Source organism: Marmota monax, unplaced genomic scaffold (genome assembly GCF_021218885.2).
Source record: "Marmota monax isolate L192 unplaced genomic scaffold, Marmota_monax_Labrador192_F-V1.1 WCK01_AAM20220418_F8-fsc00065, whole genome shotgun sequence".
Lineage (NCBI taxonomy): Eukaryota > Metazoa > Chordata > Mammalia > Rodentia > Sciuridae > Marmota > Marmota monax.
This window is the reverse complement of record NW_026694038.1, coordinates 8416703-8433560: the sequence shown is the minus strand read 5'-3', so window position 1 is coordinate 8433560 and position 16858 is coordinate 8416703. Positions and strand designations below refer to the sequence as shown.

General features: G+C 37.3%; 1 protein-coding gene across 1 annotated transcript in view; it reads left to right on the top strand.

The window, feature by feature from the left end:
• Reln (reelin) overlaps window positions 1–16858 on the top strand; it is a 473157-nt gene that overhangs the window by 56166 nt on the left and 400133 nt on the right. Inside the window, exon 2 of the mRNA XM_046464128.2 lies at window positions 13874–13984. Within this exon, the coding sequence (XP_046320084.1) occupies window positions 13874–13984 (111 nt within the window). The remainder of the gene's footprint in view (window positions 1–13873; window positions 13985–16858) is intronic.

The window sequence follows — 16858 nt, the reverse complement described above, 5'->3', positions numbered from 1 at the left end:
ATATTTTATATAATTTCAAATTAATGTTACACAAATTTGTGCATTTATTCTTTCTTTTGTAACTTTCCAAATAACTCTCAGAAGCCATCTGTTAATGTAAATGTTATTTAAATTATATTCTTATTTAATGATTATTCTAATCTAAAAATTTTGGAAAAGCATTCACTTGTTGAATATTAAAAGGGTAATTGTGCTCATACCTGAAAATTTCTCTGTTGTGTCATTTACTTAACATTATTCTGTGAATTTCAGTGTTAGCAATAGCAATTTTAGATTTTATGAATTGCATTTTGAAACATAGGATAAGGATTTTACTGCAAAAGCACAAGAACAATTACTCAAATGTTATTTGTGTAAGCAGATAGTTCACCATTATATCCCCAGTATCAGGAGTAGCACTTTATCCAGGTGCAGTGGTGCATGCATGTAATCCCAGTGGCTCAGGAGGCTGAGACAGGAGGATTGCAAGTTCAAAGCCAGCCTTAGCAATGGCAAGGTACAAAGCAACTTAGTGAGATCCTATCTCTAAATAAAATACAAAAAAGGTCTGGGGATTGGCTTAGTAGTCAAGTGCCCCTGAGTTAAATCCCCAGTACGCCCCCACTAAAAAAGAGTATCATCTATAAATATTTTTTTAATAAATGAATGAGCTCAACAATACACACACATACACACACACCCATGCATGCATGTACACATGGTTTGATCATGAAATAAATGAGAAATTTTTATTTGTCTTATATAAATCATTTATTGTTTAGGATTTTATAGTTAGTTCAATCTTATATACACCATAAATGTAATATAATTAGTAAGTGTTTGAGTGAATTCTTTGATTTTAGGAAAGTTGCTAATAATTAGCTAATAGTTGCTAATAATTAACTTTTAATATATTAAAATGAACATATAGAAGTACCCATAGAGAATACTATAAAAAACCCCTATTAAAGTATTTAATGTTTTTATAAATACATTCAGTTTATCTCTATTAGGAATTCATCAGTTATTAATTATTAATATTGCTTAGTCATTTTATGAGCGTAACAGAGGTACATGACATAAACATGAGTATTAGCATTATCACCCTTGGCATGTTCTTGAGCAAACACACAGTTCTTGCACATATGAAAATGCTTTAAATATTTCTTATGGCAGAAATCCATATGTTGAACTAAAATCAAAGCATATGTTTATGTTTTCAACAAATTGGCACTATGAAGAGAGGCTATGTAATTTGTAAAATGAGTTCAAATTTTCTTTAGTTATCTTCAATCAAAACCTATTTTTGGAGGGATGGGAGAGGTACTTCATGTTAAAAAAGAAAAAAAAAGTCAAGAAAATGTATTAGAAACAAAACAATTACAAGCCTTTTTGACTATGTAAAAGCTTTAAACATTTGATTATCTTGGGGAAAATCACACATATATTTATTCCTAGGCATCTGTACACTTTATTGCAACATATTTACCTGCATATGTGCTTGTAAGAATTTCTAGGCTTATGTTTTTTCGGCCTAGGAAATCTTAATTACCATCCATGCCTCAAAAGAAAAACAGCTTTAGAACTTTGGGTGGAAGGTTGAGGGTAATAAAGCTCCCAAAATGATTTATTTTAAGGATAATCTTTACTAAAATTATACAAAGTTATGAGGAGTTATAGACAAAATAATCTTTCTTTTAAAAAGGAAAGAACAAAGGGATAAAAATTGCTGAAAACCTGAATACCACATTCCTATTCACATCACTTTAATAATTTATTGAATGCAGGGCCAACAATATGAAATTTTCATGTATGAGTATCATCCAGCCTCATATAAGAGTAACATGAAAAATAAGGTCAGAGACAAATCACAAATACCAGTAACTCTTGGTTGTAGTTCTCTAAATTATAATAATAAAATGTCACTTATAAAAATATTTTTGGTTCTAGACACAATTTTACCATTGATCTTAGAAAATTTCTTTAAAAATTTATAATAAGTTATAAAAGCCAAAGGCAGATGATTAAAATAAAATCATTTCTGCTCTAAGGGCTAGAATAGGGTACAGCATTATAAAATTATATATATATTTTTTTTATATTTGAGACTTCTAGTTAAGGAATTTGTGTTTAGGATAAACTTGAATATCTCCATGAGATTTAAAAAATATTGCTTGGGACCTATCCTAGGTGCCTTATTCTGACACAGCTCTCCAAGCTAGGGATGGGATTTTACCTGAGGTCTTACCCAAAGTTAATGTTTTAAAAAATATTGAATGTATGAGTGAATGAGTATGTGTGTGTGTGTGAGAGAGAGAGAGAGACAGAAAGATAGACACCTGGGATATAGAGAAAAAGGCAATGTTTGAGGGATGGAGAAACAGAAAGATTTTAATTCACCAAATGCTATCATTTAAACTTGCTTCCAAAGGGTGTAATTTTAAAATAATACATTCGCAGGCACATTTGACTTTATCTGTTTTATCTCCTAAGAAGAACTTAAAGGAGGGAAAAATCTCAGTGGATCTCCTTTTATTACTGGTGGTGCCGGCAGATGAGACGAGAGACGATGTGTGGTTCATCTGAATCTCTGAATCTGTAATAAATATATCATAATAAGTTTCCACAGAGATGCCAGATTTGTTTTCTAGCCAGCAAAGAGCACTTTTCAGAACCAGGAAAGCATTTCACTCTGTCATTAAATTTTTCTGTTGATGGGTCTTATGCACCTGCCACAATTCCTAGATCATGCTGAGGTTTCCCCCTCCTTTCGGGTGGAGACAGAGGTGGAGGGCGTTTGTCAGGGCATTCTCCCTCTTCTTGCAAAGGTGGCTGACCCTGGGTTCTTTGACCTTATTATTTTGATCTTCAGATAATCCTCCATCATACTGCATGTAGTCCTCTTCAGAGGCCATTCCTTGTTCTTCCTTTGTCCCCCCAAGGAACAGTATAGATCTGTATGAAATGAAAAAGAGGAGTAATAATAATGATAATAAATGGCTGTAATAATAATTGGGTATCAGGCATCAGGGAAAGTGCTTTCTGTAGAGCAACCCACTGGGTACACTCCTAGGTCTCTACCCCCATGCGTCCTAGCTCCACTGCACCACTGCCTTCCAAGGAAGGTCAAGCCCCTACCTTCCTCTCAGGCACATCGGGAAACAGGCTGCTGTACTTAATGCAATACATCCAGAATGGAAAGTACCATTCCATTTCCATTTCTTAGAGCCACCTTTTACTTACCAGTTAAGGCATGTTACTGAACTCACCTCCCACTCCCTTTGTTTCAGCTTTCTCATGAGTTAAAGGGAATGATAATAGTACTTGTCTCAAGGGGATATTGAAAAGATTAAATAATGCCTAAAAAAGGCTTAGAAGAATATCTGACACATAGTGCTCATATATTATTTAGCTGTTATTATTATTAAGGAAGCATCTATTATATCTGAAGGTAAACAATCCTTAGAGATGGTCTAAGTGAGCCATCTATTAAAAACTTAGGGAAGGAGGAGAGGATGGGTGTGGTACACTTAGCAGAGTTTCTCCAGAGATGGATCCACAGGAGACTAAGCTAGGTGGGCTGCCAGATCCTTCCTCATCCTGCCCGCTCCAATTCATTGTTGGAAGAAACAGGAAAGTCAGGAGTGATCTCTTCCCATTCCTCACAGAAGGCTGACCAGAGCCCATTTGTTCCTAATCTAATTATTTAAAATCCTTGTGTTCAGTTCACTCCTATGAATTCATGTCCTTTCTCAGTGAATCTTGATCTTCGGTTAATTTTTTTTTTTACATTCTTACTGTAATTATTTCTTTTTTCTTTCCTGTTCTTGCTTTGGGAATGTTATTATTGAAATACCTGAATATTTTAAAACTGCATAAAACCATGTAAAATGAAATTAATACATGTAATGAGAAGTAGAGGTTACATTCTTAGGCTTTGAAAGGAAGAAGTTATAATGTAATTTTTGGTGGTCTCTGGAACCCAGAGCTAGTGGCACTTTAACTAAAGAAGAATCAGTAATCGAACACACAGTGTTGATGATTTTGCAGCAAATAAACTCAGTTTATTTCATTTTCAGAGAAATATGTGTATTCCTTGGGCTATTTTATCTGTTCTATATTCAAAAGGCAAACAAGCTTCTGTTCATAAGGCAAAATGTGATGGTTTTTTTAAGATAGTGACAATATTAGATTTTGCTTGTGTTTTTCATCTTCAAAATATATAAAATTATGAGATGAGAACTCTTCACAATCAGTGCATCTTCACTAATACTTAAATACTAATTTCAACAATTTTGCAACCTGCTGTCTTCTGATGTTTGTCAACTTTAAAAAAAGATGGAAACACCGTTTAAAATATTATATATTTCCTTTTTGCACAAATAGTCTTTTGTATAAAGTAATGGTGGAATATGTTTGAAGTGATCAAAATTTAATGGGCCATAGAGCATTGTAGTCCAGAAACTGTAGGATGAAATGCAAATGGCATTAAATGTTGAAATTTATTTTCTTCCATACTTTCATCTTCAGTGCTTTTCTGCAAGAATAGTATTAGGGTCTTGTTGAGAACATCTAATAGAAGCTATAATAGATAATAACTGACTCGGTAATTAGTCATTTCAAGACAGTGGTACTCTCTGAGCCGCTGATAAGAATTGAATTGTGTTGCTACATCATGTTTTCATTCTGCTGTCACAACTGGGCAATCCATATTCATAGCCTCCCAGTGCTAAGCTCATTCCCAATTTAACACAGATGTGGAAGAGATACATATAACCTCCTCAGCCTTTTGATGCCTTCTTATTTTTTATTTGAGGAAATGGCATAGAAACTTTAGAGTGAGGATAATGTTATTAGGTATCTTAGTGACACAAATTATCAGAAGATTAATTTGGTACATATATAAAATATGTATTTATAGTCACACAACAATGTATATAGGTGCCAAAGAAGCACTGCTTTGTAATCATAAAATTCAATCAAAATTTTCTCAAATATTTCTCACTTTTGAAGGCTACAATAAAATAAAATAATGCAGTATTTTTCATTTTTTAAAATTTTCATGGAAACCCTCATTTTCATATATCTCTATATGAGTAATATTGGTTCTTTTTTTTCCCTGTAAAAGTTTAGATTTCACCATTTTAGTTCGTTTCATGATATCATTTTGTTTTATTCTTATACAGTATTTTGTGTTGTAACAAATGTTTCTGTATGGTTGAATCCAACACATACTGATAGAGCTCCTCTGCTGAACTGCTCCATAATTTCTGAGAGCTCTGGGGTTCCTGGGAAGAGAGGAGTCAGCTTCCTTGGAAGTCAGAACAGACTTCATGAGGGAGATGGCATCTGAATCTACACCTGAAAAATGGGTGGGATTTTAACAAAAGATTACCTCAAGTAATTTGAGGAAAGACTATCCTCTGAAAAAGGGCAAGGAAGTGCAGAACAAGTTCCGGTGTCACTGGATCAAAGGCTATTTTCCACTCCAATAGGGATATTTGATGGAAATCTGTTGGTTATAGTGATGATCTGAAGGTCTTTGAAACTACAGTGAAGACTTAGGGTTTTACTCTGTGAATGATAGAGAGCTAGAGATGTTTGAACGAAGAATGATCTGATCTGATCAGACATATCACTTTCTGATTATAGGTAAAAATATACATGTTTTATTACCACCCCCCCAAAAAATAGATACTGGCAAGTTTAAAATCCTATTTGCAATCTGTAATTTTGATTACAAAATGGCTAGTTCTATTTACAATATTCTAATGCAAGTCTATGATAAAATTCAAATCTATTAAAGATATAAAAATTGACTCCAAGGGAGGAAAAGTCCCCTCGGGAAGAATTTTACAAATTATACTATGAAACTTTCATCGTGGTGTTATCTTTTAATTTGCACAAAATATCTAGAATTGATAGGATGTCAGAGTTTATAAATATAATCATTTTGTCAAGGAGAAGCCTCTATAGCTCTAAATATCTTCTTTTTTTTTTTTTTTTTTTTGCTTTCCTGACTAATAATACTGAAATTACAGCTTTAACACTGTTCTTGGCTCAGAGAAGGCATTCAGTTATCTCTATTCATATGTATTAGCTTTTTGTTATTGTAATGAAATACCCAAGGCAGATGACTTTATAAAGAAAAGAGATTTATTTAGCTCACCTTTTTGGAGTTTCCAAGGTAGGTCTCCAAGGCATCACCTAAGTTCTAGTGGATGACCTTCTTGCTGGCAGAGTTCTGAGGCAGCACATGGCATCACATGGCAAGAGGCAGGGACTGGGTGTGTCTATGGATGTGTGTCTGGTCTCTGTCTCTCTTCTTATAAAGCCTCAGAGATTTAATCAGGGCCTCCACCCTAATGACTTGATCTAAATATAATCACTTTCAAAAGCCCCACTTCAAACACCATGGTCAGATTCAGTTTCTACCCTCTTAATACCACTAACATATAACTTTGAGTATTAGATACTAGCATGAGTTTTGGGGAACAAAACATTCAACCATAGCAATATGTCTTGCTTATTAGTTCATGAAGTCTGGATGTCTCGTCCTAGTACATTTTATTAAGTTAGTTTGCTCATTCTGGATGCATTTATAATTAAAATTCTTTTTCTCCAACTTTTTAATATTTTTTTTAAAATGAAGGTTTTCCAAAGTAAGAGAAAATCTATTCTCCAAAAACTGTGAGGTTGATAAGGAATTATCAACTCCAAGACATGCTGATAAAATTATTGGGAAAAAACTAAAAAAAAAGTTAAAAGACTAGCACAACAAACACCTGTGTACCCAACACACCCAACACATAGGCTCAACAATTGTTTATGTTAATAATCTTTAAAGTGAATTCATACATAGTTAAGACTTGTTGCCATCTTAATGTGGATTAGACCATTTGTTTGGCAATCTTGGCATGAAGGTTTTGCTTATTAACTGGTATTAGATATTAGTTAGACATATGTAAACTATAGTTGTTTGTCTTAAAGGTGGTTCAAGTATAAAAATTTTATGTGATTTTTTCCCTATCCTAGTGCACCGAAATTTATTTCTTAACTATAACTTCTACTTATAGAAAGATATTTCATATATGAATATTTTAATTGGCGGGGGGTGGGTGGTACAGGGGATTGAACTCAGGGGCACTCAACCACCAAGCCACATCCCCAGCCCTATTTTGTATTTTATTTAGAGACAGGATCTCACCAATTTGCTTAGTGCCTAGCTTTTGCTGAGGTTGGCTTTGAATATGCGATCCTCTTGCCTCAGCCTCCCAAGCCACTGGGATTACAGGCATGCGCCAGTGCGCCTGGCTAATTTTATTTTATATTGATTTTTCATACTAGAGATGGAACCCAGGGACATTTTAGCACTGAGCTATATCCCCAGTCCTTTTTATTTTTATTTTGAGACTGGATCTTGCTAAATTGCTGAGGCTGGCCTTGAACTCTTGATGCTTCTGCCTCAGCCTCCCAAGTGGCTGGGATTACAGGCAGGCTCTACCATACCTGGCCTCATACATGAATATTTTTAAAGGAAACCTTTTAATATAACAATGCCTTTGAAACATTTTAAACTATACAGTTTATAACGCTAACATTCTAAATCAGAGTGTCAGAAAAATTACAAAAAGTATCTCTAGTGGGAGTTAGGACTTTGTATTTTGAATTCTGCAAATGGTTATCTATATCTACACAAACATACACAAGCATAATCCTGATTCATTTATACTTTGTTTATATAAAATAGTAGACAATGGTTCTATCTTCAGTTAATCAGCTATTATTATTATCAACTATTATTATTATTATCAATGATTATTGATACTGTGAAAGTTGTAAAGTTTCCCTTTAGTTTATATATGCATTGAAATAAGTTTTCATTTACAAATATGAGCTTCAATTTCTTTTTTCCATCATGGACCATACTGGTATTGTGTATGGTAAACATCTCCTTTCATTTGTCAGAAATCACTGTTTGGGCTTTCAAGATTCTTTCAGTTGCTTAAGTGGCAGCAGGTTGTGAATGTAAACGGTGAGCTAAGGCTTGAGCTTAAATAGTGCTGGGAGGAAGGGTGATCCCAAAAAACCAGAGGGAGGAAAGTCAGGTCAGGGCACAGGAAGGGAAGAGCCAGTGCCGCTTTATGGAAGGGAATCAGAGGATCAGGTCAGGGGGCGGCCTCCAGTGAGCTCTGAAACTTGGAAAGGCTGATGAAGCAGAATTATGCAGACGACAACAGCTTTGGAGACTGTGGCCAGAGCAGCCCCCATACCTGAGACAATTGTTTCTTTCTGTGCATTTAACTTCTTCTTTTTAAGAAATGCTGGCAGATTAAGCAGGGGCTGCAAGTAGAGACTAGAAGAAGGACTTGAGTGAAAGGGAAAGGAGCTGGGAGAAGGGTGCTCCTGACAGTTGAGTGTTGGTGGTGCCTTGCACTGCTCCTGTGTTCACTGCTGGAGCTGTGTGTGACAACATGCCAGCTGCAGACAGTCTGAAATTTCCTACACCCTCACAGGGAATCCACCATGGTCTAATTTTTTTAAAATACAGAAACTGGATCCATTGTCTTTTTGAGTAAAAGGGAGCTTAGTGATCAGAAAGGTATGTCTTAAATCCCGCAAGAGTCAGGCTGCATTTCCTCTTTCTTAAAAACAGAGAGCAGTTCACATATGGATTATTCATTACATCTGTTTGGAGGAGGAAAAGGAATGCTTGTTTGATGCTGTCAATAGAGCAGCATTTTTCCAAAGGCAAATACATTTTAAAAAAACTACTTTAAAATCCCGACCCAAGCAAACAGAAATAGATTATAATCAATTTGTTTCCAACAAGGGAACTTTTTCTTTGGATGATTAATGTAAACATTCAGCATGTGATAGCTAAGGTATCGTGTCCTTAAGTCAGCCTGCCTTTTCTACAGATTTCTTTGGTTGGCCTTTTAGTCAGCTTCTCTCTGCATTGATCTGCCATGCACTCTGGAAAATATTTCACATATTTAAATAGCCAACTTTTCTCTGTCTCCCTTTTCCCCTTTGGCTTCCCTGACACATAAAAGTCTAGGATTTACAACATACTTCTCTGGAAACAAGTGGAAGATAAGACAGCCTCACCCTACTTCTATGTGAATGAGTTATTTGTTGGTAATTTACTAAACATTTACCAAGCACTTAAAAGTATCATGAATTGTTCTACACACTTAAGATATATCATCGAACAAAACATTCAAGATTCAGAATGAGACTGAGAATAAATATAATAACCAAAAAATAGTATACATAGCTAAATCAGTACCATCTGTTAGGTGGTAATAACATGATTTATAGTACCGAAGAAGAGAAAAGGAGAGTCAAGTGGGGGAAGGTGGACAGGGGGCTGTCTGAGGTTTAAATAGTGTCCTTAAGATGGCCTTCACTGGAGGGTAATGTTCAAACTGAGGCTTAAGGGAGATGAGTGAAGTGGCCCTTCAACATCGGAGAGAGTCTGAGGCAGAGGAAATGGTTCATGCGAAGGCTTGATGTATGTGAGCCAGCAGGCCAGAGAGGGCATGGAGACAGATTATGTTCTGCTTTGTAGGCCACTGTAAAGACTTTGACTTTGAGTGGTAGTGCATTCCTGTAATCCCACACTCAGTAATTTGAAACAGGAGAAATGAGAGTTTGAGGCCATCAATTTACAAGACCCTGTCTCAAAAATTAAAAAGGACTAGGGATATAGCACAGTGGTAAAATGATGCCTATGGGTTTAATTCTCAGTACAAAAAAAATAAAAAATAAAAAGACTTTGAGCAAAATATGGAGCCCCTAGAAAATTCTAAGGAGAACAGTGACATCAATCAGAAGGTTTGTTTGTTTATTTATTTATCTATTTATTTATATATTGGGGATTAAACCCAGGAACCCAATGACACTTTACCACCGAGCTATATCTCCAGCCCTTTTTAAAAAATTTGAGACAGGGTCTCACTAAATTGCTTAGGCCTCACTAATTTGCTGAATCTGGACTTGAATTTGAGGCCCTCCTGCTTGATTCTCCTATCTCAGCCTCCTGAGCCTCTGAGATTACAGGCATGTGCCATGGTGCCCACCCAGATGTATATTTTAAAACAATAGTTCTGACTCACAGTGAAAATGGACTATAGAGAAGTGAGGGCGGAACTAGGAAGGGCAGGTTGACATCTAATGAAATAATTCATGGGAGAGATGATGATTCTTAGAGTAGTGTGACAAGTGACCTGATTCTGGATATAATCTGAAGGCAGAGCCACAGGATTGACTTGTGGATTTGTGGGAGGAAGGTGATTGCAAATTTCACCCAGAGGTTTTTGGCCTGAATATTAGGAAAGGTGATGTTGCTATTATCTGAATTGGGAAGAGCTGCAGGAGATGCAGCTCTGTGGGTGTAGGGGGTAGGGTGGGGGAGGAGTCGATGTTAAAGTGTTGGTCATGTTGAAGTTGAGGTGTCCCTTGGACATCCAAGTGGGGGTGATGAACAGCAGCTTCCTGTGCATCTGGAATTGGAAAAGCAGCCTGAACTGAACATGGAAATTTGGAAGTGGTCAGCTTATGGATGGTATTTAAAGCCAAGAGACTCTAGAGACGTAAGTGTTTTTCTCAGTAATTCCATTTTTTATTCTAAGACACTCAATGTTTAAAAATGACTTCTCACATATTTAAGTATACCTAGCAGTACTAAATAATAGGTATTCACATCTCTACTAGGAATAGAACCAAACAGAGAAAAACTGTCCTAATCTGACCTAGCAAAATAACATTCACACTGGAAATAAATTCAGTCCTCTTACCCTGAGCTGTCTTCACTAGCCCTTGCTGCTTTGGCATCTGAGAATCTGTGTAAAGGAAAGAACTGATCTGAAACTGGACAGGCATTTTGATGTGTAGAGGAGTTAAAAGCAGAACATACTCATCCTCCAGGGCAGGAGAGGCACTGGGTAGAGATAAGAGGGATGCCTAGCATGGAGTTAACAGTCTGATGGGCATCTAAGGGGCTCTGCTGGCCTTGGCACCTCAGTACTGAAATGAGCCATGGTCTGTCCGGGCAGTTTCCTAGATGCACATCTCTAGAGGATGAAAACATCACCAGGTATGGACAAGCTATCAGTTACTTGAACTAATCCATCACCATGATAGACATGGAAGGGCTTCTCTTTTGCTGAGAGAAGGCCTTCTCTTTTGGACAGGCTTACCCCTTTGGGACCAGAACTGAATTTCTGAGGGAAGTAGAGGAAATACTGAGAGTTGCCACCCATCATGCTTCTCATACTCAGCCCTTCTCTAAGAGTCTTGAGCCTCTGCTCTGAGGACATTCTTAAAGAATACCTTTTAGGAGGGAGAGCAAATTCCCAACAAGCTGGGGTTTCTCGCTTGTCTTGGGCCTACTGAGATCACAGGTCAGCCCAGGTGGGAAACATGGTCAGAAATGAAGTAGTGGGTTGGGAGGGCACATAAGAATCCTAGCAGGCAGCAGGACTTGGACATGGATAATCCATTGACTGGACATGCCGAGGCCTCTGGTGAGGCAGATGCCAGGATATTTGTATAGAACTCTCTTTCTCATGAAGGGAAGAGCCAGTCAGGGCTTCAGGGTCTGAGAGGGGGCAAGGAAAGGGAACTGACTTTTATTGATGGTTTACTGAATGCTTGATAATGTGTTCAGGTGATAGATATGTTGGTAGAGAGGTACATAGTAACTATATTTGCTTTTAATTCTCAAAGTAAACTTGATAGTATTATCATTCCATTTTAAATGAAGAATCTAAGAAACCCCAGTCACATGCTGATCAGAGGGAAAGACTGGTAGAACAAAATTCAGATTTGCCTCTTATCCAAACCTGTAACCTCACACTTTGTGGAATCTTAGCTATGGAAACCAGAGCAGAAGCATTAAGGACCAGAGAGGAATCCACAGGCTGGTGCTTGTGCATCGGCCCAGCTGCTGCTTCCCTGGATTAGAGTGTTGTGGAGTGAGGAAGTGGCTGTACATGACTCCACCATGGGACACTGCAGGGTGGGTGTGATTCACTGTGAATGATGGCCAGAGACACAGCATCAAAGTCTGGTCAGTAAGGTCATCTTAACAGGAAGTCACTTAATTCCAAACCCCACAGTGGGGAGGGCCAGAAGCAATTAAAGGACTTTCTAGTCTTAGTCAAGATTAACTCCATGACTCCAAGGAGAGAGGCATCAGTTAAACCAACTGTGGGAATCTGGGGTGAGCCAAGTGGAGTCTGGTGGACTGATGTTTAGGATATTATTCTACAAATGAAGGAATCTAGACCAAGGAGAGGAAGTGGGTGGACCAAGAATATCCAACCAACAGAGGCCCAGCACCCAGACCTTACCCTTACCTGTCTTTGGGTTTTGTCCACCATGCCCAAGAGTTATCTCCCAGTGGCCTTTGGTCCTTTATAATAACAGTGACATCAACTCTTGAGGCTTTCACTTTCCTATTGTAAAACTACTTTTCATGCATATGAATGATTTGAGAAGAGAGCTAGGAAGTAAGGGTTTGATCATGGCTACTTGGCTACTTGATCTGAGAGGAACAGAGAAAAAATAGAAGAGAACCTAAGTAAACAGCATTAAAATGTTTAGATGATAGCAGATGGTTCTGGGCAGGTTCTTAATTGTTCTGTGCCATAAATTCCTTATTTATATGTTGAGAATAATGGCAACACTCCCTTTACAGAAGTGCTTTGATGGTTAAATGAGATAATATGTGAAACCTACTTAACTCAGAGCCCAACTGAGTGATTCATGTGCTAGCATTCAAAAACATTAGCTACTGTTTTTTACTAGAGAAAGGAAAGGTGATGGATTCCAATATTCAGTGCCATTTGCAGGAGGTGGGTAGCATGGCAGGCTGTTATACTGATAGATGTTCCTTGCTTTATGCTTTATGATATGCATGTTTCAGACTGTTCAGCTCTACTCACTGCTGGATGCCCTGCAGTTTAATTTAAACATTCCCATCAAAGTTAATGCCACTCTGGCCATTTTCCTATTGCCACCAAGCATGATAGCCAAGTTCTGAACTCTACAATATAATGCCATTACCTTCTCCCTACTTCCTCCTATAAATGGTATCATCTTGATCTTATCAAATCCGTGCAAAAGAAAATGTTATGTCAAGCAGGAAATTATGGTCAGTTTTTAGGATGGTGAGCAAGACAAAATTTTAAGAAGCCAAACCTGAATAGCATACAGATAGATTTGACTCTTTTCTTCCTAGCAAATCCTGATCTTTTAGTTATGAAAACATTTGGACCCCTCCTGTAGACTTTGTTCTGTAACTAGAGCATGAGGTGGTCTTCCTTTCTTGTTCTGGAGAGGGAGAGACTGACTATCTTCATGCAAATTAGTCTTCTTTGTTAAAAAACTTCAGGGAACTCATCTATGAAGTGTAGATTCATAATAAGAAATGCAGTGTGTCTTACTGTTCTTCTTTCAGCTGATATAAGATTGTTTCCTACAGTATGGAATACTTAAAAAAAAAAAAAGAAAAAAGTGTTTCATCCTAATGCCAAAACTCCAGCAATGCCTTTCACTGCCTTCAGGGGTGGTGGAGGAGATGGGGAAAGCATCTGTTCAATACTACATTATTTTCAGATTTTTCATATAGTATAAATGAATGCAAAAGGTAGGACTGCTGTATTAAGACAAACAACTATAGTTGTTAAAGTTCTGAGCTTTGTTTTTTTTCTTCTCAGCTGTGATTACACACACACACAAACACACATACATTTCTAATTGGGTATAGCATATAAAATTTGTTAATAATGAGTAAAGATTATTGTGATAATGTCTGACACTACATAAATTATCTCATTCTGACTGTATTAATCGAGATAATTTTTCCCTTTCACTTGTATTTCAGTGACAATTTCAACGAGCACCTTCTTTGATGGCTTGCTGGTGACAGGACTGTACACCTCTACAAGTGTTCAAGCTTCACAGAGCATTGGAGGTTCTAATGCTTTTGGATTTGGTAAGCCAGTAATTGTGAATGTTTTATTAGTTTCAAGTGTTATTTTTTTGTTGTTTTGTTTTGGAAATAAATGTTTTAAAATATTCAACATTTATTATTTAAGAGAAAAACTTTCAAAGTGATTCTTGAAGCTGGGTGAGATGAACTGTCTCATTAATGTTTAGCCAACCATGAGCTCAGTGTGATGATCTTTCTGTCTCTTTCTCCATCGGTCACCACTGTTACTATTGGTCCTCTGTAACTCATATAAATTTCTGAGTTCTGTCATTTAGGTTGCTGGAATTCATTATGACTTGAGTGCAATCATTCAGTAACCTGTTCTTATAAACAGTTTTATATTTTGATATTTTAATTTTTAGTGAAAAGTGTGTTAAGTTTGGCAATTAGGCATTCCATGGTGGACTTAGTAATATTTGTTAAAATAATTGAATTCTATGACTATTTATAAAAGAACACCATTTAATATTTTAAATACTTATATGGAGTCTTTGTCCTTAGATCAGAGGCCTAGCAGATTACTTATGTGGAGAGGCAGAAAGCTACATGATGGCCATTAATCCCAGAGGATTCTCGGGTTGGAAATCTCTAGTTTACCCAGAGTGCTGTAAACATGCCAAGCTGGGATTAAGTAGACCCTTCATGGCATCAAAAATACAAATTTAATATACCCAGTTTATATAAGACAGAAATCACTGATGTTACTCTCAAATTGGAAAACTACTAAAGACTTCCTGTATTGAAATGAGAAAGATAAAACTGCATTGTCAAAGGCAGTCATGTGTTCAACATTTTAGTTTTCTTTGAGATACTTATTAAACAAATAATTTTTACCTACTTTTGATATATGAAAAGGGGCCGGCTCTGCCTGAGTCCCAGCAGTAGCTCTGTTCAGGTGACTCTACTGACGGATGTCAGAGAAATAATGTTGATGCTGCATTGTCATGCTGCTTGTCACGATGAGGTCCATAGCCACAGAGTTTAAAGGAACCTGGAAATCATTCAAATATCATGTTAAATTGTCTTACATTGAGAATTTGGCCCATTTTCAAAAGATCTCAGGTAAGATTTTATAATCTGTTGGTAACTATTTCTAAGGTCAAAACTTCAGGAATTTTTTTGCCCTTAGGTCTAATTATTCCTCTTATTTAACCCCATCATTTTTGTGCTTTGTCCAGATGAAAGGTCAGGTTAACAACCATGTATTAATGTGTGTGTGTATGTGTAAATATATAATATACTACCTGTTTTGTTATAGCAGGACCTGTAAGTACCATTGCCAGATTTAACAAATAAAAATATAAGACACCCAATTAAATGTGAATATTATTTCATTTTATGTATATATTGATTGATTGAGGTCCTGGGGATCGAACCTGTGGTCTTGTGAATACTAGGCAAGCACTCTACTCTCAAGCTCTAAATGTGAATTTTAGATAATTTTTTTTAGCATATAAATATATATATTTTAGTATTTATATTCCTGGGCTCTACCCCACCCCAATTAAATCAGAAACTTTGGGCATGGGGTTTAAACATTGGCAATTTTAAAAGTTCTTCAGGTGTTTATCCAGGTTGAAAACTGTTATAGTGGATCAGGCCTCTGTCCTGTAGCATTAGCATCAGCAACACAAGGGATGTTGTAAGTGCAGAATTACAGGTTTACTCCAGAGTAAATCAGAAACTCTGGGAGTGGGACCCCATGTTCATTTTTAAAAATATACACTCTAGGTGATTTTGATGCATGCTGAAATATGAGAGCTACTAGTCCAGTGGGAAGGCAGTGATTACATGACCATATAAATATATAATAGCAAGCCTTGCTAAGGGCTGGCAATATTTAGCTAACGGGCTGTGGAAGGTGGGGCACAACATATCCAAGGGAGGAACAAAATGTGCAGAGTTCTCAGCCTGGGAGAGGCTGGCTATGTTCTAGGGGTTGAAGAAAACTTTGGAGTGGCTGGAATTGCAATCAAGAGGGAAAGAGATAAGGCTGGATAGGAGCCCACAGCCAGACCATCTGGTATATTATAGGTTTTACGTCTTTATCCTAAAGAAGGGAAAGACTTTGAAAGTTTTAAGCTGAGGAGTGACTTGACCAACTTTTCACTTTACAGAGGTCACTCTGGTGTCAGTGTAGTGAACAAACCAGAGCTCTGGAGTGGATGAAGAAAGACAGTTTTGTGGTTAAGGATTCTGGTATGCGTAAGAAGTCAGGTGCAGGCTGGCCTCAGCAGCAAGAAGGAACTGTATGGAGAAGGGTGTTTTAGGCAAGTTTTTCATTGTTGTGACCAAAAGACCTGAGAAGAACACTTTGAGAGGAGGAAAAGTGTATTTGGTGCTCACAGTTTCAGAGGTCTCTGTCCACGAATGGCTAACTCCATTGCTCTGGGTCCAAGGTGAGGCAGAAATCATGGCAGAAGAGTATATCAGAGGAAAGTAGCTCACGGCAACAAGGAAGAAAGATGGGGGGGGGGTGGGCGCGGAGAGGGAGAAAGAGCCCAAGCACGAGTGTGTGCCTCACCACAAACAAAATATAAACCAAAGCCATGCCCCCAGTGACCCACCTTCTGCAGTTGCACCTTACCTGCCTACAGTTACCACCCAGCTAATGCCTGTCAGGGGATTGATGCACTGCTAAGGTTAAGGCTCTCATGACCCAGTCATTTCAGCTCTAAACTTTCTTGAGTCACACATGAGCTTTGAGGGGGACAGCTAATAGCTAAATCATAATAAGAGGTAAGTGTTTGGACTGTTGAATCACGTGGACCTGCTGTGGATCCTGGTCCCATCTCCCCCTACTCCCACACTTAGTAGCTGTTCATGTCAGCTAAGTTGCTTTATCTCATTAAGCTTATTTCCCTCATCTATGAAATG